The 23,024-nt window shown below is 47.6% G+C and overlaps 1 protein-coding gene across 1 annotated transcript in view; it reads right to left on the reverse strand.

Moving 5' to 3' along the window:
• Positions 1 to 22,300, reverse strand: part of GRK3 (G protein-coupled receptor kinase 3) — a 56,988-nt gene extending 34,688 nt beyond the window's left edge. The window contains exons 1-2 of the mRNA XM_034068534.1: positions 22,094 to 22,300; positions 7,569 to 7,645 (exon numbers count right to left, since the gene is read on the reverse strand). Coding sequence (XP_033924425.1) covers positions 7,569 to 7,645; positions 22,094 to 22,206 — 190 coding nt within the window. The 5' untranslated portion in view covers positions 22,207 to 22,300. The remainder of the gene's footprint in view (positions 1 to 7,568; positions 7,646 to 22,093) is intronic.
• Positions 22,301 to 23,024: the final 724 nt, after the last annotated feature.

Below are 23,024 nucleotides of genomic sequence, written 5' to 3' on the forward strand. Positions count from 1 at the left end.
TTGAAAGGTTTATAGTAAATACCTGCTCTACAAACAAATCAGTGAGGAAATCAACAGCCAGAGGTCTCCAGCTTCCCTGCTCTGTGACTAACTGCTCTGTCTCTTAAAAGCTGAAAGTCAGAAGAGAAGAGCTTCAGTAATTCAGGGTCTACTTACTTTTTTCCTTCTTCCTGAGCTTTTCTCCTGTTGCTAATGAGTTATCCCACTGAGATGAATAAGTAGCACTGGCAGGACCACAGAATCTGCTTATTAGGAGTAGAGAGCTATGTAGGTAAATCTCATTAAAGTTGTTATCATGCCACGTTACAGACAGGGGAAACTAATATTTACCTATTTCACAGTGGTGTTCAGAGGCTTCATTAGTGGGTGAATTGTTTCAAGGCATGTTGATAAAAACTCCATGGGAGTGTAAATGTTTTGGACTGACTGAGAAATTGCTGGGGAGGAGAGGGGGGAAATCATGACTGCACACCATCACTGCTGGTACACGAGGAGAACATCCCATCAGAAAAGGGCTAAGAAAGCTCAAACAAGAAGGCAGAAAAAATCATCTTTGGTACAGAAGTCACTTTGCAGTATATTAAAGATGAGTTTCACAGAATCTCCAAATGGTTTGTGTTGGAAAGAACCTTAAAGCTCCTCCAGCTCCAACCATGGGCAGGGACCCCTTCCACTGGAGCAGCTGCTCCAAGCCCCTGTGTCCAACCTGGCCTTGAGCACTGCCAGGGATGGGGCAGCCACAGCTTCTCTGGGCACCCTGTGCCAGCGCCTCAGCACCCTCACAGGGAAGAGCTTCTTCCAATACCTCATCTCAATCTCCCCTCTGGCAAGTTAAAGCTATTCAGTACATTACACATTATATGAAGTTTCAGAGGACAGGATATATATTTTTTCTACCTTAAAGCCCAGAATTAATCTGCAACTCCTCTGGGAAATCACACAATTGAGTATTTCCACCCCCCCTGCACCAGGATGCATGGAAGCATATCAGGCTGCATCCCAGCAAAGAAATGCTCAATTATTTATGACCAGAAGAAAACCCAAAAAGAATACATACATTTTTTATAGTGACTTTGGATACTATTCATCCCTGACACACAAGACAGACACCTCCTTAAAGCTTCCTGCACATAAAATCTGCAGTGGGAATGTTCATCAATATCCCTCTAAATGATCTTCAGTGGAATTCATGCAAGTATCACTTTTACTGTACCACAAAATAAAGTATGTTTAAAGAAATTTAGCATCCAGTAACATTTACATCACGACACAGAAACCAGATCTCCAACCTAACCCTACTCTGGTGAAGAGAGACTGCACACAGTATGCATTTTCTCTCTCTCAGTGCCCACACCCCAGTTTGATACAAGTGGAGAATCACTGTGAAACTGGCTGGAATTTGGGGGCTGGAACAGGATGTTCATAAGGTCCTTTCCAACCCAACCCATTCTATGATTCTATGAAACATCTTACATGAATCGTTTCTGTTTCAGTTTACAGTCACCCGGTTTCCGACCTCGACCTGCGGTCTGGGGTTTGTGCTGGTTTTAACTGATTGCATCAAGGGCACAAGGAAAGCAGGAGTTCAACAGATTCAGAAACCCTCCCACAGGCTCTCCAGAATCCAGGTTTTAGTCTAAACTTGAACTGAAAAATAAGAAGTAACACAAGAAAGAAGAAGATCGGTCTTCAAACAGTGTTTTAAATATGGGGGTTGTGCTCATCTAGTTACTTCCTAATTCTGATGGTGCCTACTTCTGTATGGTGGCTGTTTCCCCTAGGTCAGAAACAGAACCTCGGGGAAAAGCACTTCAACAACTAACCTGCCTTCTTGCTTGCCCAGAAAACCCACCAAGCAAGTACCTATTTTCCCCTATTATACAGCTGCACTTCATTCAACATCCACATACGAGAACAGAGTAAAACTATCGCAGTGCTACAAGTCTCATAGATACTGTTAAGAAAGAAATCCAAGGCTGTGACACTTGCCCTCACCCAAGTCATAGGTCAGCAGCTAATGTACAACCTGTAGGTGCCTTTGGCTCTCAAAACAATCTGGTTTTAAACACTTCACATGGGGTTTTGGTGGCCCCTCCTGCTCACCACAGTCCTCTCCCCGGAAGGAGGGAGGATTTCGGTCCACCATCAGCTCCCAGCAGGCCCAGGCCAGCCCCACCACTTGCACGTCCAAGCTGCAGCTTCAGAGTCATCTCGAGCAGGCTAGAAGCAAGATCTGCTAATAACGTTGTCATCCCCTGCTCATTTAACACTAAAAACCTCAGGTGATTTTCTTTACTCCCAACCAAGTTTTACCGCTTTCGTTGTTCTGTCCTCAGGGGCCTATTTAATTAGTTCAGAATGCCAACGGCACATAGATCTTATGCTTAAACTAAACAATAGCTTAACTAATGCTCTAGGGAGGTGCTTTTCCCAGCCTGTTATTTTTAGGCATCTCGGGGAGCGCAGTGCGCTGTGCTACCACACTGGCAGCAGAAAGAGGAAGAGCAAGAATGTTTTTCTCAACAGATTTTCACTCAAGATCCACCTAGTGATTAGCATCAGAATTCTGAAGTAATCAAATATGCTGGGTCCATCAGTAGAGGAACAGGCAACAGAAAGCGTGATTCACTGCCCTTAAAAAACAAACCTCTTTAGCTGTTCTCACCCTTGTTTGGAGGGGTTTGGGCTTTTCTCAGCATTGGCACTGACAGAGCTGGAGGAAACAGCAGCCACAATGGCCAGGAGCACATTTCCCTCTAACTGCAGAGGGCAGGCAGAAAAGTCCCTCCCTGCAGATGGAGGTTGCCTGTGCAGGAGGAACTACAAAAGAGACCCAACGCTCATCTGCTCTGGAAACTCAGCTAAAAGGAATATACATTAGCTATACTTAGCTGCTGCAGTGTAAAGGGAGCAGATAAGAAGCGAGAGCCCCGCAGAAGACGTGCGTGTGTAGGAAGAAGCACTGATGCAGATGGCAAAATGCTCACCCTGGCTGGGAAGACCTCCAACTTGGAGCCTGCTGATTTAAGAGGATATGAAAGACAGTTAAATGAATCACTCAAGAACGATCATTCCTCACTAAGCAAAAGGAGATGGTAAATAGGAAAAAAACCCCACGTTTGTAACTTCTTACGTCAACTACACGGGTTTTAATTGGTCCTTTTTGCAAGTGTGTTTCAAGAAAATAAACCAGAAATTAGATCCAGTTTCAGGAAAAAAAACCCATGCAAGTCCCTTCCTAGGCAAGGTGAATGGTGAAACTGCAGCACGACCAGCTGCTGAAACAGCTCAAACACCTTCTGCTCTCATCTTTCCCCAAGACCCAAACCCAACGGCTCTGTGTAACTGATGAGAAACCGAGATGGGTGTAGACAAACTGCCACATCCCACCAGCTCCCAGGCCGTTACCAGAGAACCCAAGGTTGAACCGAGCCAGGACCTGAAGCTGCAGGATGCTTTACTGTCACATCCCATAAGTCCTAAGCTGATTTTGTTCACTGCCTACCATGTAGATGCAATTTGTCAGTAAGTCCAGTGTCAGACATAAGAGTCATTGAACTATAACCAGCAACAAGTTTGCTCCAAAGCATTTAACTTTAATAACCTCGATAATCCTGTTCTAAAGCAACACTATGACCTAATTCACTCCAGTTCACGCTTGGCAGCTGCACTGCCTGAGCAGACCCTGATCCACCCAGCAGCTACGCTCATTCCAGCTCAATCCCAAACTGCCCTCTGGAAGCGGCACCGTCACAGGCATGCCCACCCCGCAGCATGAGGACAACTCAGTCAGGAACCAAGAGCAGGTTCTACACGTAGGTGAGAGATATGGGGATACCAGAAAACGTCTCTTTTGCTAAAGCAAACACTTAATCTGGTGTTGTAGCAAACAGGATGTGGTAAAATGAAAACTAGCTAGAGGTGGTTACGCACTCCGCTTCGAGACAGCCTGTACTTCCCCCATGAAGCTTCTGCTGTGGAGGAAGCAGCTTCTGTGGGAACAGCCGGCTGCTGGGCTACTGAGCGCTGCCAGAGTGCTTTTCTGGGTGGTTCTGTATCTTCATGTCCTCTGAGTCATTAGGAGATTCTTAAGAGTTCAAGATCATTCTGGAGCATCACTCCTGCAAGCAGTCATCCCATCTTTGAGAGAGGAGAGCAACCCATTTGCCTTCACGAAGACAAAGATACAAAGAGAGGACATACACTTGTTTGTGCAGATCTTATGAAGCCTCCAGGCCAGTTTCATCCCTGGAAGGCTGCTGCCATTGCCTGCTGATGGAGTTCCTGCTTTCAGTGTGATTCCAAAGGGCAGAGCTAAGGTTTTGGTTTCCAAGCTCAAGCTGTCCTTGTGGTTGCACACCTGGGGAAGGTGGCAGGGAAGGAATTTAGGCCAATCTTTTAGAGTGGGCCCTGGAAAACACTGATCCTAAAAGGATTTAAGGGCTCATTAAAGATAAGCACTTGCACCTGATAAGAACAGCACCATAATTAGACATACTCATAGGAAAACATCCAACAGGAATGGCTCCACATAGGACATCAGAAAGAATCATATCAGACAACTGATCAAAGCCCTGGGGTTTGCATTTGAAAGGAGGAGACTGAAAACCAGAGAAAACAATGACCTGGGGCTGCAAGAAAGAATTGTGCTCTGGGGAGAAAAACAGTTTAACAGTGCTCATCTACATGCTTGCCAAGGAAAGAATAGGTGCCTTGATGAAGCTTTGTAGTTAGTATACAAGGATGAAACACTGCACACTAGACAGCTCTTTAACTGAGAAAACAAAGGCGCAGGAAGAGCCAGCAGCAAGGGGGTGAAGCAGCAGAATTACAGCTCAGGACCAGACACTCATCCAGCTCTGGTTGACTGAAACTCCTCAGAGCAGGAGCTGCCTCCCGGTCCGGGGCTCAGCCTGAGCCTCATCCCCACCATGCAAAGAGATAACAATGAGAGTAAAGAAGTGATTAGACTTTTTAATGACCTCACCAGATTTATTTTCACAGCCTCCCTAAAATCGAAGGTACTTTACCACAAGCAATTATGCTAACGTCTGGAAACAGAACTCATTCAATGGCAAAGAACAAGCTAGCAAATGCAATCAAATTCAAATGAACCACCACAGTAAGGAAATACAACATTTTCCAGAACAATGCAAAGCCTCCTGGTAAAAACAGTCATGTTTCTCTTGAATCTTTGTTTTCTTCCAGTCTAAACCCTACTTCAGAAGAATGCAGCTTCAGAAATAACCGAAACAGCACCAAAGTGGTCACAGGTGACCTCCCCATTTCCAGGTAACAAGGGCAATCGTTGCTATGAGTGTACCATGGGGAGAGGAGAGGAAAACTCCCTGCACGTCTGCTAGCTGTGAACCTTGAGACCAGGGGCACAAACTGGTGTGTTAATGGTGCCTCTAAATGGCCAGGGGCTCTAAAACACCAGGTTCCATGGCCACCAGAATGGGGGACAGAAGAACACAAAGCCAGAATCCTTCCAAGGGTACAGTTACCCGACTGTAATCGCCATAACTTATTAAATAACAGCAGCATTCTTCACTGTTCTTTGGAACCAACAGTGAATGAAACGTATTCCATTGCAGAAATAGAAATATCCATTACAGTGAAGCTGCTCTGGGTTTAAGGAGATAAAAAAAAGGACAACTGCACTTCATTGCCACCAAGGAGAATGGAACAGTTAGAGGCAGGCTGTGTTTGCCTGCTTAAAATTCCACTTATTTTGCAACTGCCATGCTAGAGCAAATCCTAATGATTCAGCACAGACATCTAAAGTGAAGCACACGCTGGGAGACGTCAGTACAAGCAAACAAGGTATTTACAGTGCAAAATTTCAGGCCAGAAGAAGAAGTGACAGCTTTTATGCACAAAAACACAGACCACACTTCAGCTACTGCAACACAATGGAAAGCTCCTTGAGACTGCTACAAATGCATCCCTTAGACTAGTGTTTCCATAACCCTCTTTGCACAAAGCGATGCAATCCATTAATGACAATCTGTGAATACTCCTTATTTCAATCTGGCAATGCTCAAAGCTCCCACCCTGGAATATTCTCCCACCTACTGAGCTGCACACTTGCAGGCAACCAGGAAGGCTGGACATTGCTGCTCCAGCCATGGAACCCAGCTAAAGCTCAATCAGCCCAAAGATGCCCCATTGCACCACTATCCCTGGGCAACAAGGTGCATGGCACCTTGCCCATGGGCATTTGCTTCCACTGTTAGCTACAGTCTTGGCGTACTTCACACAGGAATAGATCCATTGACCTCCTCAACTCCTCCCAGCCTGTTTTACGGTTTTGTCCCCATTTTGCAAGACAAGAGCAGCTGTATTATCCCAGCAGATGCATGCCAAAGGACAAGGATTTCACAAGCCCCTCATGAAATCCGTTCCCCTGCTTCCCCACCCATCCTACTACTAGAACTGTTTCAGTCGTATCCAGATTCTTTAATAACCCACATGTCAGGCCCCTGGAAAATTGACCAACCTCATCATTTCTGCAACAGCTTTTCTGGTTTTGAAGATTGTTCAACCTCACTTCTCCCTTTTATAGCCTGCATTAACACCCTATTTCAATACTTCCTTGTAGGTCGTGTTTAGCAGACTGCTAAGTGAGGTCTGCTCATTCCCACTGCTCTTTCCTGGCCTCTCTCCAGCAGGTCCCTGTATATTTTGTAGTCCAGCGCCAGGATGGACACAATACTCTGCCAAAAGAGGATTACCTCACATGCCTCACTGGCTATGATCCTGCCTTTATATTTAGTCATATGATGTAGCACAGACAATACAACCTCAGTGTAACAGCCAAGGCAGTTAACAGCGTCTACCTGAGCTCCACCCTGGATCTGTGTGGTCACTCCAGCACAGACACAGAGGGCACTGCTGGTTTTGACTGGGAAGCATCACATTTTCCTCCCCTCTTCAACAGTCACACACACAGCATACAGAGATTCTTCATCCCAATGTTTACACCATTACCTAAAATGCTGCATTACCTAAAATCCCTGATGCTCTGGTGCAAACTCCTCCTACGCTCCCATGGAAGTGCTCACTGCCTGGTCCTCAAGCCCATCTCCCCAGCAGCTTGCCCCATCACACAGCAGGTTCACCCAGGCCACATCTCCCTCTGTTGCCAGCAAAAGCATGATGTCAGATAGTCAAGACAACACATACAGTATCTTTTCTACTACTGCTCCCTTATCAAGAAGGCATATTAGCCCTGCAGAGAAAACAAAAAAGTGTAATGATGTGACACATTACATTGCTGACAAGCCCATACCACATAACATCATTTTCTCCTTGATGTTTCCAATAATTTAATTATTTTCCTGGTAGTTTTCCAGCCCAAGAGTTGACAGATTGCTCTGCTTCGTCCTCTTCCCTTCCACAGCATTTCATTTTATTGAAGACCTTTTGTTTTCCTGCGTCTTGTCCATACTCCAGTGCTCCTCAGACCATCTCCAACACTGGTTTCCAGCAGTCATTACAGAGAGGCGGCAGGCAAGCAGGTCTTAATATCTACATGAGTAACATTTCACTTAACTATGACTTACCAATTTTCTGATGAAACATCTTGCCAAAGGTTAATTCACCCCTTTCCTCAAGGTATTTCTGCATAACACTGCGGATACTGAAAGAGAAGGAGGGAAAAAGAGTTACTTGAAACTGCTTATTTTAAACCAGACCTTTAGCATCCTTTGGAGAAACAGATCTCTAAAATGAAATGTTAGTGTAAAAGACTCATGCAAGATGAGAGTTTTTACCCCAGTTAGATAGCTGTGGGATGAAGTAAAGGGAGGTATGGGGCTGCCAGCAGGAGCTGGAGCACCAAACACTGAGTGTTCTTCCTCAGACACAGAGACTGCAGCAGAAACTCATAGGCAGCATCAGGTGGACCCTTCCCTCGGGGTCACAGCACTTCCCAGGGGCATTCTGGTCATCACTTCTGTATTCTTGCATCAGGTTTTAATTTGCACCATGTAAAACAAGTGTACAAGTCACTCAGAGCTAGAGCAGGCTGTTAGCACTGCAACTGCCATCCATCATCCAGAAAACGAGCCAACACAAGCTCCATTAGGCCCCTAGCTTGGCTGCAATGCACTTAACATCTACTTTGCCTAATTTATAATGTCACAATCACCCATTTAAACCACATTAACAAAGATTTCCTTTATTTGTCAAGTAACCTCAATATTCATTGCAATATAATGCCCATAAAAATTCCACAGGGGCAACAATACAAGTTCATAAATTTGAGAATCCATGCAGCCCAGCAGCATCGTGCCTTGCTAAACCAACCCTCTTGTCATAACACGAAGCCAAAATTCCACTGGACCTTTTCTGTTCCAATTTTACAACTGCTATTTTCATATGTTCTATCTGTTTTCTAAGAAGTACCACAAGTGCCCTGTAGAAAGTGCTCATGTCTTAAACAAGACTATTCAATATCACTCAGGCTCCTGCAGAAGAAAGACTGAGCACCTCATCCTTGTACAATGTGGCCTCTGAGCTGCTTTGGGTTACCCTGAGCAGCAGAGCCCTGCCTGAAAAAGCAAAGGGCTGAGACCACCCCCAGCCCTGTGCCTACCTACAAGGACCCATCACCGGAGCTTCTGAAAACCCTTCCCAATATCAACCAGCATCTCTTCCATCATCTGTGAGGGAGGAAAGTATCTGCACTCCTCTTCCAACGAGGACCTGAGGCATGAAGTCTGCATGACTTGACCAGAAAAACATCTCTAATGAGAGCCAAGAATTAGCTGGAAGGCTTAAATCCCAGCGTAGGGAATCTCTCCATGCAGAGTTTTTATGTATATCTCAAAGCCCCGCCTGGAACACAGCCCCACGAACACTGTGATCCCAGGCGAGCACTCTGGAGTGTAAGCACCACGTCAACTTAAACAAGAACGGGGAGGGCTGAACACTGTTAATCAGGTTCAAGGTTATAAATTATTCAGTGACGAACTTGCTAATCTTTTTATCTGCTCATTAAAAACTGTGCCTCCTCTCTGCGTATTTTAACAATCTAAACAAAACACTGATTCCAAGCAAAGAGGAAGCAGCAGATACTGTGGTTCTGTACTCAGGAAAAGCAAGGTAGTAAAGGGAAATCTCATCTAAGTGGCAGAACTGCCAAGTTTGGCCGCCTGTTCTATGGGTGAGCTTTTAAAAATATACACTTGAGTTTAAACTAGTGATGGTAAAACTTAATTCTGCTCTTAAGTACAAGCACATCGATGGCAAAATACCTCCAGTTGTACCGATACCACCATGTGGCAGTGAGCACGGGCAGCATGGCCTGCTCTGCATCCTGCTTCTCCCAGCCAGCCCTTCCCCTTGTCTCTCCATGCTTATGGAGGGCTCATAAATGACCATGGTGTGCATTACTATAGACCACAAAATTCTCTCCTGGCTGACCTGGTTGACCTGAGCCCATCAGAGCGCCTGCATTTGGAGCACTCTTGTGCAACGTCCCGTTCCCACTGACTGCTAGACCATTAGTAACAGAATGAGCCCTTTTAATAATAATGACATCAAGAAAGCTTTTCTCTGCTCCAACAAGTGCACTGCAAGAAACTACACAAACATAGCTCAGTCTGGACAACGGCAGGAGAGAATGACATATTTAACGTGTGACTGAAGTGGCCAGGAAAACACTGACTGTGATGGGAACAAAGGAGCGCGCCTCCTCCTCTCCCTCGACACGCAGCGCTTCTGGTCTGATGGATAACATGTCAAAGGAACAAAATGTTTTGGCAGCTACAGAATCTGAACAAATCTGTAAAATGATCACAGGCTCTGGGAGTCCACACTGCATTCCAGCTTCTGAACGCAGGCTGCCACCCCTGCAGAAGCAGCTCTCCTTATCCAGATGAATAAATAGGGATAAAGGACATGGACTAGATTATGACTACCTAGAATCACCACCTTCAGTTCTCACACAGACAGCAAAGGTAGAAATCCTTCTGTGTTCAAAAGAAATGAAGCACAGTCCATGTATGCTTCAGAAGGACGGGAAATTCTGAAATGGAGCCTAGCACATTCCATAAACAGGAAGGAAGAGCCCTCTCTGCTTCCATACACTGAATCATCAGTTGCCCTACACTCAAACAATCTGGGTTAAAAGCTGCATTTTGCAGAGAGGTAACCATTTCTGAAAAGCTTTCCATACCCACATGTGCTTTCAGCACAAACCACACACTAATGAGAGAATGGACTTTGCACAAGTTCACCTCAGTTCACAGCATGATCTCCCTTAACAGCATCACACAGAAACCAAAGCTGGCTAAAAGTTAAATTCAGAAACAAAAGCGTATCTGACTGTGCTGTGGCAAAACCTTCTGTCCGTGTACCTTCTTCCTTTCTGAAATGGAGAATAGCAAAGAGAAACATCAGAAAGGCTCAGTTCGCTGTCCACATACCACAGGTCAACTGAAATAGCAAGTACATTCAGGGGAAATCACAAGTCAAGTTTAAGATTTGATGACAAATGCAACAGGGACTCTGGATACTTCATTGCTGGTTTAGCCAGCACTGAACTGAAGTGGGGATCTGGGAGCATGATGCAGCCCTTTGCCTTCGGCGAGGCAGGGAAGAGAGCTGCACTGTGTCAAGGTCAGCCAGAGACAACTAATGCAAAGGTGACCCATCAGCCAAGTTTTGGGGGAGCTTTTCATTGCAGGTAAGGCAGTCACCTCCATCCTTGGCAGTGCAGACAGCACCCACATAGTGCCTCATGCTGACATAGAGGGGGGCTGCAGGTACTTGACACACTCATCTCTTGCAGCCCCATGGGAAAAGCTGCCCTTAAAGCAAAGGCTGAACAACCCAGTAGCTCAGAGTGTACTGCCTGCCCAGGAGCAGGCAGGAAGATGACACTGATACCTAACTCTGTGAGCAACACAGGTCACTCTAACCTGGTCAGCTCCTCCACTGCCCAGGAGAGTAGTTTGTTACAAGCATGAGCTGAAGAATCTGTTCAAAGGAGCTTTAAGCTGCATCTTGAAGCTGTAGTTACTGCAGCCAGCATCCTGCTCTCTCAGACTTGATCAAAGAAACACACTGAAAAGCAACCTTCAGGTTAAAATACATTTGGCAATTCAAAAGCTCTCGCTGTCTACCAGCATGTGCGGTGGCACATGGTCTGACAGGACACAGCCGACTGCCGCGGGGCCAAGGTCGGTACAGGCGGAACATGTCTACTTCAAATCACAGCGTCTGAAAACCAGGAAGAAAACACAGTATGTTCTATTTAAGACAGAAAAGGATGTGTATGGAACAGGCATCATTCACCCACAGCCCTCCCTCCCTGGTGAGCGACACCAGCAGCAGCAAACCAGGAGGTCCCTTGGAGAGCAGGGTGAGGATGAGGGCATAAGCAGAAACAGAAGTTAAGGAGGAGGGCAAAATAAACAGCATTCATTTTGGCATTTCCTACAAGTTGTGCTCTTAATTTCAAAGCTGCATGGATTCTGTCCCCACAGGTCTGATACACTGCACTGTGCACAAGTTCTTCTGGAAGAATCTTGCACCTAGGAAATGAAAAGGGTAAAGAAAATGTGATGGTGTGTATGTAAATACATACTCTTACTATTGGAACTCGATCAAGAAGCTATTTACTACTGGCCTTACTGTATCTGAAAGGAGCTTTTAATTATTTATCATAAAGGGCCATTATTTTTCCTTATAAATCACTAACAGTTCAGGTTTGTGGGATATTATGTATTGCAGAGATGCAACCAACAGCTCCAGAAGAAAAACATTTGGCCTTACTGCAAGCATTAAAGAATCGTACCCACATTAGGAATGCACGGTTACACTCACTACTACATTCACCTATAGGCTGAACCAGAAAAAGGAGAACAGAAAAACAAACCAAGAATGAAATGGCAGCTTTAGGTAGGCCAGCCTGAGAGCAGAGTGCAGTATACAACTCTGCTATCATTTCCTGTACCATCCTGGGCAAGCCCTGAACATTCTCTGCCTGAGCTCTCCAGTCTGTAAAATTAAGCTGGGTTTCTTTTCTTCCTCCTCTTTGTCGTCAAGGCAGTAGCATCCTTCTGCATGTGTGTATCTGTACCCACCACGAGCTCCTGATGTCTCCTGGCACATCCAAGAACTGCTTAGATGCTAATAATTATTTCAAGAGGATTGAAGATACTCAGTAGCTAAACCACCACTGCCTCTGGCTGACAACCTTTGGTACCACCTTCTCACTGCCCCCATTCCAGCATCCCGTTTCCACCCTGGACAGTCACCTTCCATTTATTCTCATCTGTCTTCTCCCTCCTTTTTCTTACCCCCTCTTTCCTTTTTCCCAACCTCTCTTTCCTCCTGTTCTCACCTTGCTCGCCACATTCATCACATCCCCTCATCCCATCCCTCCATCTCTGCTTTCCTCTTTACCTTCTCTTTCTGCACAAATACTCCAGCCCACGCCTGCAGGTAAGTCTCCCAAAGACCTGAGCTTGCTGCAGTCAGAAAATAACCAAGCCCACTTAAGACTCAATTTCAAATGAGGAGAAAATCTGGAAGCCTGAAATATAATACTACCAATGTACCCTCAGTAATACAGCTTCTCCACAGAAGTACTTTTACTGAGGTTTTGTGGAGAAGGAAAGAAAACAAGTCACATAACAGACGGCAACAGGGAGAAGAAAGGAAACATCTCAACATAATGAGTAAATCTGTGCTGCTGATTGCTAAGGGTGCTGTTATTTTCTTGTAGTATTCATCACTGGCATGAAGGATCTCTCCAACTGAACAGAAAATTCCCTGTGAACGAGACTAAACGGCAACAATCGCTGGACCACAGCCCCCAGCTCAGCTTAATGCTCTGCTTCAGGGGTGAAAGCAAAGGGCAGACACTCGATGCAACCAGTAAAAAAGAATGAGCTTCCCTCCTGTGTTAAGACGTAAAAGAGATGGTGAACATACCACAACCCACTCAAGCCATTTCACTGTGCTTCCTCTCAGCCTTGCACCCAGCTCAAAGTTCAGCAGAAGTTAATACTTCTCCAAATTATTTTGTTCTCAGATGCTGTAAAAGGTATTTTACACATCTCAACGCTTGTTCAAGCTATTAATGGGGCAAAGTAAATTCCCAGCATGTAAAGCTAGAAGGGGCCGTGAGACCATCTATGTATTCCTCACTTGTAAAATTCCACATTTGAAGAGGAAAGAACTCATTAGAACACTGTGGGGAAAAAAACAAAACAGCAAAATCCAAACTTTTTTTGACAACAATGAAATAACATGGAAAATATATGTTCCTTCTATTCTTTTACTTCTGAGCATCCAAAACTATCCTATCCTATTACTGCAATACCCTTGACAGCAATGCAACATCCAGTTGACTTCATTATTTAAAAGAGAAATAAAAGTGATGGTTGGTGCTACATTAATTAGAGCACACACTCATCCTACTCTTAGTCTCATCAGCTGACAGATAACGTGAAGGAAACCAAACTTTATCTCCCTCCACCAATGCAGCAGCACAGGCACCTGCAGCATGGGTCCTGGTCATTCCTGCATGGATGTCATAAAGGACAAGAACTGGGATAGAAAGGGAAAGAAACTGGCACGTACTTCTACCCAATTTTCTGCCCTTCCGCACCCTCTGAAGCTGATGCCAAGCCCACTGCCAAGTCACTCACTGTGGCCAACTAATGCTCTTGTACCTGTCAAGGACAATTAACAGCATATTTCACCCTGTTTAAAAGCTCAGCCACACATTCCCACCTCTCACCCCCCTTCAGTGCATGTATCTCATCCAGGAGATGAAGCAGCACCACTTATGCAAATTGTAGTAATGGAACAAGTTTACAAGTAGAGAGCCAAAAGCAAGAGCTACATAGTGATGATGTAAAAATATGCACTATCCTCATGTTCCTTGAGGATCAGCTGCATTATCATTGCTGGAATCTGAAACTAACATAAAAGCCTCTAAGTACATGAATTTTTCAGGAATAATTACACTGCTGGGTAACATCAAGGACTTGCCCTTCCACCACAGTGCTGCGACTGAGAGAATGTAAGGAGGAGAAATGGGAGCAAAACCACATCTCCTCACTCCTGCAATTAAGTAATTTGTCACTCATCATTCTTGTTCTTAAACAAATACAAAACACTGAAGATGTGCCAATTTTTTTTTCTCTCTCTTCCCATATCTATAAAATGTTTAGATCTTTCTTTAAATGCAGTGTGCAACCGTAAACATGAAGTGAGCTACCACGAACTATGGCAAACGTTTTCTTTCGCCTGTGATTTATTTATTCATTTATAGTCTCTGGATGCAATTGTACAGAGACTTCAGTGTTTATTTGCACTATCCAAATCCATCAGAAACTTGCTAAAACTGGACCACAGATCCTGCCCCAAAGGCCTTTGAACTGCCAGCATGACAGGGTCAACAAGCCCAACTCAAAGCAAGGCCAGACTGGCATGCAGCCAGTGCAGCCAACCCTTCCTTCTTTAGAGCAGTGCCTTTGAAAGGTTTAGTAATGCAAAACGGATCAAAAGTGAAACCTTTCACATAATTCGTGGCCTAAGAATCACCTCTTCCCAGAAGTCTTTTAAACAAGTTCAAACTACAGGAGCTGGTGCTGGTTTGTGCATCACCAACACACGGCATCGGCCGGGCTGGATTGCTGTTTGCCTCTAATAAAGGCTTTGATTTGCAGAGCTCTACCTGAGAAACCTGCCCTTTCCCCAGTTCCTTTCTCCACAGGATGCTGACAGGATGAATTCCTGGCACACTGGAAGGGCATTGGGGGGTTCTACACATATCCCAGCCCTCTCAGACATTATTATTTATGAAAGGCATATTTATATAGGTGTTTACTCAGTATTAGGATTATCTTGCAGACACTAACAAGCATTGGGTGAAGCTCTTGCTGTGGGAATCAGCTGCATTTTCTAAAGCTAGGAACTGCTGCTTTTATCTCAATTTAGTTCAATTAAATTGTATTATTCAGTTTATGCACCTGAACCTGACAGCTCCTGATTGGCTTTTTTCTAATTCTATTAATTACCAAAAAAGAACTAATAATGTTGTTATTGATAAGAAGATTAAACCAGGCCATTCCACAGGCTTTCACCTGAAAAGAAACTTGAGAGCTGCATACATTCACGTCCTGATGTTATAGTTGCAGAGCTTTGCCAAAAGCATTTCACATGGGAAGGCCTGGGCACTGTGAAGCTGTCATACCTGTACAAGGAGCAGTGGCTATTAATTTTACTGGAAAGGCAAATCCGCCTGTCCACATCTCCCACCAGGAACACCACGTGTGCTCCGTGTGCTGCAGCTGGTCAGATGCATCACACCTCCAATGCAGCATCACATCACAGAAGCCTCCCCTCAAAACACCCCTGGAAACATCCCTGTCTTCAGCACAGCATCAGCAGATTGCACACTGATCCCTTTCCAGATCAACCTCATTTACCTTCTTTCTTAATTAAAGTAATGACACCCGAGGGAAGGTCTCTGTTTCACAACATAAGCTTCAGTCTCACAGCATCCCCACAGGAGAGCTAATTGGAGCATCTCTCTGGAGGCCAGAGCTCTCTTGCCTGCACACAGAGATGTGCTGAGTGAGTACTGTGTGCTCAGGAGCCGAGACACTCCAGGGCCTCGCTGCTTATCCAAGGCTTGGAAAATCAAACTGCAACCCCTGTATCTGCCAACGGTCCTACAAGTGGCCAAAGGTGAACGTTTCCTTTCTGTCAGGCTTAGTTTCTGATCTGTAGAGCACAGACAGCACCAGGGCCCTTCTTTCAGACTCTCACTTCTCATCTATTAAAGCCATGCCACGGGACCTTCATCCTCCCATGCTCTTCCACACAGGCCTGTCTTTTATTAACGTGTCACTGCAGATAAACAGATAAACAAATAACAGCCCAAATTCCCAAGTGAGAGAACACCCAACGGGTGCAGGGAGCAGCATCCGCAGCCCTGCTCCACAGGCTCCATCACTGCTGGTCCACATCCATCCCAAAAGCCTGCATTTTCCCTAAGCCTGTCCTGCAGCACAAAGCTGAGAGAAAAAGCGAGCACCCGTTGTCAGCAGCCCCAAGCTTCCCGTATGTACACGAAACTATTTTGAGAAGCCCATCTTTTTACTACCTTCCCAACCACACACTTGTACTGACAGCACTTAGGAGGCTGAATCGCTGAAGAGAATCTAACTACTGTCATCTGTCCTCACCCTTAGCAGGGCTGAGCTCTTCCACAACAAACCCACAACTGCTCAGCCCTTCTTGTAATGCCAGCACAGAAAAAACATCAAGTTTTAACCCCTCCTCAACCAATATTCAAGCATCCCTTTTCAGCCAAGCAAGGTAAGATGTAAGCTTCAGTCTACACACTTCATCATTGCTGAACAGGAAGACTAACCTTTGAAACACACACCTCACTATGAATTGCACTAAACTAAATGAACAACTGCCTTCTTGACCGTACTTGTCAATAGTAATTTACTGCATTAAGTAAGGAAATAAAAAACAGCCTAAGACAGGAGACAAGCAGGATGGGCCAGTGCAGTGCTCACGCTGCTCTCCAGGCATCCAACAGCACTACTGCTTGAGGCAGGGGACAAAAGGCATGCTGGAGTGTCTCAAATATGTAAAAATACACCCTCATGGGTATTTTTAGCACTTGAAAACTGGGCAGATGCTCTGCTGTCTCACTGAAATGAGAAGACACCATCTCAGAAATGTCAGCTGCATTGCAGAAGTACAGTAACATGGAATAATGCATCCGTACGAGTAGTTTACTACCTGTTTCATGACAGTGCCCAGTGAACTATGCGAAGCTCCACGTAACAGCAACACCCTGGCCTTGGAAAGTCCCTGCTGCTTGTCTCCAACACACACCTACTCCAGGGTCACCTACAGCACTTGCTGGAATCCTTGCCCTGTGTTCACCACACATTCAGCCATCCCTAGCTCTCACCAAGCTTTGCCTCCTGCAATCTTCACTTAAACGTTCATCTCCAACAAGGAGATGCAGTAGAGCTGCAAGACAATAAATGAGTTCCTAAAGCCATTTCATTCAGAATCCTTTTTCCTTCTGTATTTCACAAACTGTGTGTCGATGAAACCATTCTGAACAGTCTGAGGGTCCTGTATGCTGCTTTTACTTTCTCACTTCACATTTTTCAATTCAATATTTAGTAAGTCCTGGAAATGGCATAAAAATACCAAGAAACACTTAACTAAAAAACCTGTAAATGTCAAACAAAACCCTCAACTGTTTTGCAGTTTTAGATACCCAAGCTTCAGAAATTCTATTCAAATAATTTACAGTCATTATTGCCACAAGCAGATGGAACAGGCTCCAAGTGAAGCACCACCACCTTACAGAGCTAAATTCACCCAAATTAAGCATTAGATCCTTAATCCTCCATAGCATCTCCTGTTTAATTCTGCATTCATTGGCACGTTTCTGTGCCAAGCCCAGGAAATGCATAAGCCTCTGCAGAATCTGGGCCTGTGTTCTGAAAACAGGAAAACAGCTCTTTGAAGATTTCACCATTTGCATTCAGATAGTGAGGAAGAAGCGTGATACAGCACAAGACTTCCTGGAGCTGCTACTTTCTCTAAACAACCTGTGTATAAAGTAGGGGTTTGGTGTTAATGCCACTGGTGAGACCCTGCCATGCCACGGACCAGCAACACAAAAGGTGTTCCAGGTCCTGTGAGTACCATCGGAGGGAAGGGAATGCAAATGGGTAGAGAGAAGCAGATGGGAAACACCCCGTGTAAACACAGCAACCACTGCCTTAGCACTGCAAACACCGGGAGATTAAACACAATAAACCTCAGGAGCCTCATAACAAACAGGGTGTTTTAATGAGGGATTCAGGGAGGAGCTCTGTGGACCTGAAGGCAATAATCAGGACAGAGTCAGTGCCCCTCACCTCACATCGGGCAACAGAAGCTGCAGCAGCTCCCGATACCGTGACACTAAGCAAGAGATGCTCAGTGAGTGAAGTACCAAAGCAGAAGCCCAAAACTGAGGGGTATGCTTGGAGCAACAGGGAAGCACCTACAAAGATGTGAGGGGATGACACGAGTGTAATAGCAACAAGGATGAACATTACACAAACAATTGTCAGGAAGATATGGGCAGAAACAGCACTCTAAATGAATAAGCATCACAAGAAAATGTTAAAGAAAGCCAGGGAAAACACCATCAAAGTAACTGAGACTGACAGAGACAGAGGTTTAGCCTGTAACTTAGAGATGCTAGAGAATTTCAAGAGGTACAAGAAAACGCTGGAGGGAACACGAAGAAACAACTGAAATTCAGAGAAAGTACAGCAATGCCAAGAGAACAAAACTGAAAACCAGAAGGACGAGGACAGAGAAGCTTAACTCTTAGCTAGAGATGCCCTTGGGTTTTCAGCACTGTGACAGGAAGAAAGCAAAGCAAAGATAGCTCAGGATAGAACTGGGAAAGAAAAAGCAACCTCCATGCATTCAGTGAACCTCAACTGGTTTTACACCAGTTGGTTTGAGTACCAGGTAGGAAAGCAAAGAGCACACCCCAGACAAACCTGCCTCAGGAAGAAGCAGCGGGGTACCAGTGCCTCACTTCAACTCTAAAGGTAAAGCAAGGATGGATGATAACCGAGGAAAAACATGTTAAAAGCATGGCTTTTAAGGAAGTGACAGCAACATGCTCCTTTTTCCCCACGGGGCAGGATTCGGAAGCATACAGGAGGACAGCAGAGCTGGATGGAACCCACTGCAAGCCCCGCACCCTCTTTGATTCCTGTTACTGGATTTCTTGGACCATTTTTCTCTATTTCACATTATGAAAATCCTTTACTCAGAGCAGCAAATAAAAGGAGCTGTTTGTTCTATAGTGTTCTTCCACTCCCTTTGATCAAAATAAGGGAAATCTAAAATCTACACAGAAAAGTGAAGACCTTCAGAACCCTGCTGAATAGCCTAAAAATTGGAATGCAGTGAATTTACTCCTTCCCCCAAAACTAAAAATATTGGACATCAATTGTACAGAAAATGATCAAGGTTTCAGATTTGCTCATGTCTCAACACATCTGCTTTTCCGTTTCAGTCCTATCTGTGCAGGACATTCTGCGTTTGACACCCTTCTGTCCACCCATGCGAATCCACCCACAAAGCAGCTCCCAAGGAACAACGCAGAACTCAAGGATACCGCAGCTTTCCCAGGCCTTGGCAAGGCCCTTTGGAACGAAAGGAAATGCAAGAAGGGAAGGAAAAGCAGATGACAGAGGATGGAAAAAGGGTCGTTTTGTTTTGGTGTTTTAAAACAACAGAAACAGCCTCAGCCTCTTCCTCGGGCACTTCTTGTCTCATCGGTGCTCGCTGGCCTTTTTCTTCCCAAACTGTGATATTTAACATGTTCGGTACAGAAACACTGAGGATACTCCACGTAAACTCAGCAATAATCAGCCCCACGGCCAATAAACTCTTCACTCTCATCGTTTATTTGCTGCTAAGCCTTGGCCTGCGGCCTTGGAATTCATTCTGCTGCACTACAGCTATTTCCTTGTAAACAGGAAGCCCCCTCAAATTCGCATTACAGTAAACTCATTTACTTCATTTGCTCTTATCTCAGCGATATAGAACGGTGCCTACAGGTGTGCCAGGCTCCAGCAAAGAGGCAAAGTGGGACAGGGCGGAAAACCTTTGTGATCTATCCCCAGGAGGTAACGTCAGCGCACAGGATGCCGTGGCTGGGCAGTGGTTGCCCGCTGGAGATAAACCGGCAGCGAACACATTCCTGCTGCAACAAGGCAGAGCCGTGGACTGTCAGGCGTGGATGTGATATCCCAGTGACCTTCCTGCCGTCTGTCCCGCTGACAGCCAGGAGCCCAACACAGCCAGGATGCTGCTCGCAGTGTTCCAAGCCAGTGCTTGTGCTGCTCCAAGGAGCTGCTCTCACACCCCAAAAGGAAAATGCATCTTTGGGAATGTTGTTTGATTTCAAACTCGCATAAGGGCGGACGTTGTGTGCTGTGTTTTTTTTACTGTTACTATATCAACCTGCATTAACCAGCCGATTTATGTAATTTTAAATGAATCCCCTTGCCAGCGATACAGAATATTTCAGTATAGCCAACACACTGTGGCTGTTTTAATGAGGGACCAAAAAAAACCCGACTAGAAGCCAGCAGGAAGACATCTGACACCCGAATAACGGTCACAATTTCCTACTGCATGAGGAAATCCCTGGTTTCAGTTAGAAGCTGAGAAGTTCAGTCATTTCAAGCAACCTAAGAGCCGTTTGTGGTCCCAGGCTTAGGTAAGTCCGCTCTCATTTATGTCCACGCTTCCTCTCATTCATTTCCTGAGCTGTCCTGTCTGCCCCACAGCACCCTGGCACCGCTCACAAACCAACCCCTTGCCGAAGGCTCCTTCTGCAGAGCACACCAGTCCGGGGGGGATGGCAAACAACCCTTTTCCTTTAACATCGCATGTAAGCTGCAAACAGGTTCTGCCACACGCAGCTCCGGGAGCGAGGCGTTGCACCCACCTCACCCTTCACCTCTCCTCCTACTCCACCAAACTTCCTCTTGTACCCGGCTGCTGCTTCCCGAACGCGGCTGAACCATCTCAGCATCAAGCATCGGCCAAATGCGGGTCCTGGAGGAGGAGAGCACTGTGCTGTGCGCTCTCCAGGCCTGTGCTGGGCTATGAGGCTTGCTCTGCACCCTGTGCAATAGGGTATTGGTACCAGCAGTAGCTTCTGAGCCCCCCCACAAGCTCCAGCAGTGCTGCTGTTTGTTCATGTGGGTGCTGGAAGGATCCTTCCTCCTCTGCACCCTCCACATCCCACCATCTGCCTCCTCAGAGGGGTCCCATCCCTGCTGCAAAGGCAGAGCCCCACTGCACATCCCTGCCACCGAGGACAGCAGCACTGAGGAATGTGAGGCTACAGCACTCCAGTAAACACACAGCACCTCAGGCTAACAGGCTAAATGTTACGGGTATTATTTTCATGAGCATCTCCACACATCAGGAGAAAACAGAGCACCTTCATCTGCTGCTCACCAATCCATCCTCAATGGACCCTAAAACCCACTGCCAACCCCTCAGCCTCAGGTTTCACACCCTCATAAGGGGGATTAAGAGAGGCCGAGCACCCCCGTGCTCCTCACCTTCCACACTGCCTAGAATTCAAGCCTAAAGGCAGAAAAACAAGTGACCAAGTGCGAGAGGGCTTCAGCGAGCCCCCGCTCGCGGCAGAGCTGGGCTAGGCCACCAGCAGCCATGCACACTGCCTACACGCTTTGCAGTGCATGGGGGGTTGGTTTTTTCTGCTGCAATCTGTAGCTTGCCTGCTAAAACATCATTTTACATATATACATATATACATATATATATATATATACACAGAGAGCCGTGAAAGCTTACTTTTCATTTCAGCAGTAAATAACTCAGCGATGCTCAGGTGATTTTATAACCCGTGCATAACCAAGGGCTGTCGTTCAGCAAAAAAAAAGGATGCTTTTCATGGAATCCCAGCACGGTTTGGGTCGAAGGGACCTTAAAGCTCCTCCAGCTCCAACCCTTGCCCTCCGCTGAGCAGCTCGCTCCCAGCCCCAAGCAAACCACCCCAGCCCGGCAGGACCCACAGCGATGGAGCCGGCCGTGAGCCCTCTCCGTGCCCCGGTTCATGGCTGAGCACACACCAGCCCTGCTCCGAGAGCTGCCTGCGAAGGGAAGAGCCTCGGCCCGACCCTGTCCCCGCATCTCCCTGCTCTGTGGTCAGACCACCGGGAAAACGGCTCTGCGGAACACAGCAACGAGCGTGATTCCGTCCGGGATTCCCGTCCTGCGGAGCTCCCGCTGCCCCTCACCGCTCCATGAAGCCTCAAGTCCCGGCTCGCACAACCGCCCGGCCTCGGGGTGGTCGGTGCCCCGGAGCAGCGGCGCTCCCCGCACCTCCACCTGCCCGCAGGAGCCCCACAAGTTGCTCCCAGCCCTCGCACCCCCGGCCCCGCTCCCCGCTCGGGCCGCCCGAGGCCGCAGACCGTTATGTTGAGCCCCGCGGAGCGGAGGCGGCCGGGCCGCGGCCCCGCGGTACCTGGGCTCGGGCAGGGTGATCTTCTTGCTGGCCCTGGCCGCCGGGGTGCTCTTGCTCTTCTCCATCGCCATCAGGTAGCTGACATCGGCCAGCACCGCCTCCAGGTCCGCCATGTTCCCGCTCCCGCCGCCGGGCTGCAGATGGAGGCTCCGCCGGGGCAGCCGCCCCCGAGGCAGGGGCTGGCGGCGGCTCCGCTCCCGTCCCCGTCCGCCGGTGCCGCCGAGCGCCTCCCGGCTGCGCGTGTGTGAGCGGGGGGGGCAGCGGCCGCCTCCCCGCCCTCCGGGGCTCGCCGCCGGCCCTGCGCCCTCAGCCCGCGGCCGCCGGGGCGGGCGGGGGGAGCCGCGCCCCGCCCCCGCCGCACCGGCCCCTCAGCGCCCGCCCGCCCTCACCGGGCCCATGGCGGCGGCAGCGCCGCCCGGCGCGGCCCCCCCCCCCCCCCGCTCGCAGCCTACGCGGCCCCCGCGGCGCCGGGCGGGCAGCTCCGGGTGCGCCCGCGGCGCTCGGCGGCCATGGGCGGGCGGTGCGGCCGCTGGGGCTGCCCGGAGGCGGCTGCGAAAACCCGGACCTGGATCGGGCGGAGGGGCCGGAGCCGGGGGGGCCGGAGCGGGGGCTCAGGGAACCGGGGGGGACTGGGGGATCCCCACGGCTCAGCCTCATGGCAGCGAGGGGACAGCAGGAGCTGCGTGCGGCCCCACGGACGCGGCCCCACGGACACGGCCCACCGCACCCCCGAGCACAGCAGCAGCACCCATCGGACACGGCCCACCGCACCCCCGAGCACAGCAGCAGCACCCATCGGACACGCTGCCTTGGGACGGGTGTCCGCAGAGCCCCCTAAAACCCGGTGTGTGTGAGATAAGTGGGATGTGAACAAATGCACCTGTGTGGAACCCGCTGGTGCTCATTGAGGCGCCGTGGGTGCTCCCGCACC

The sequence above is a fragment of the Melopsittacus undulatus genome, chromosome 12, assembly GCF_012275295.1.
Source record: "Melopsittacus undulatus isolate bMelUnd1 chromosome 12, bMelUnd1.mat.Z, whole genome shotgun sequence".
Lineage (NCBI taxonomy): Eukaryota > Metazoa > Chordata > Aves > Psittaciformes > Psittaculidae > Melopsittacus > Melopsittacus undulatus.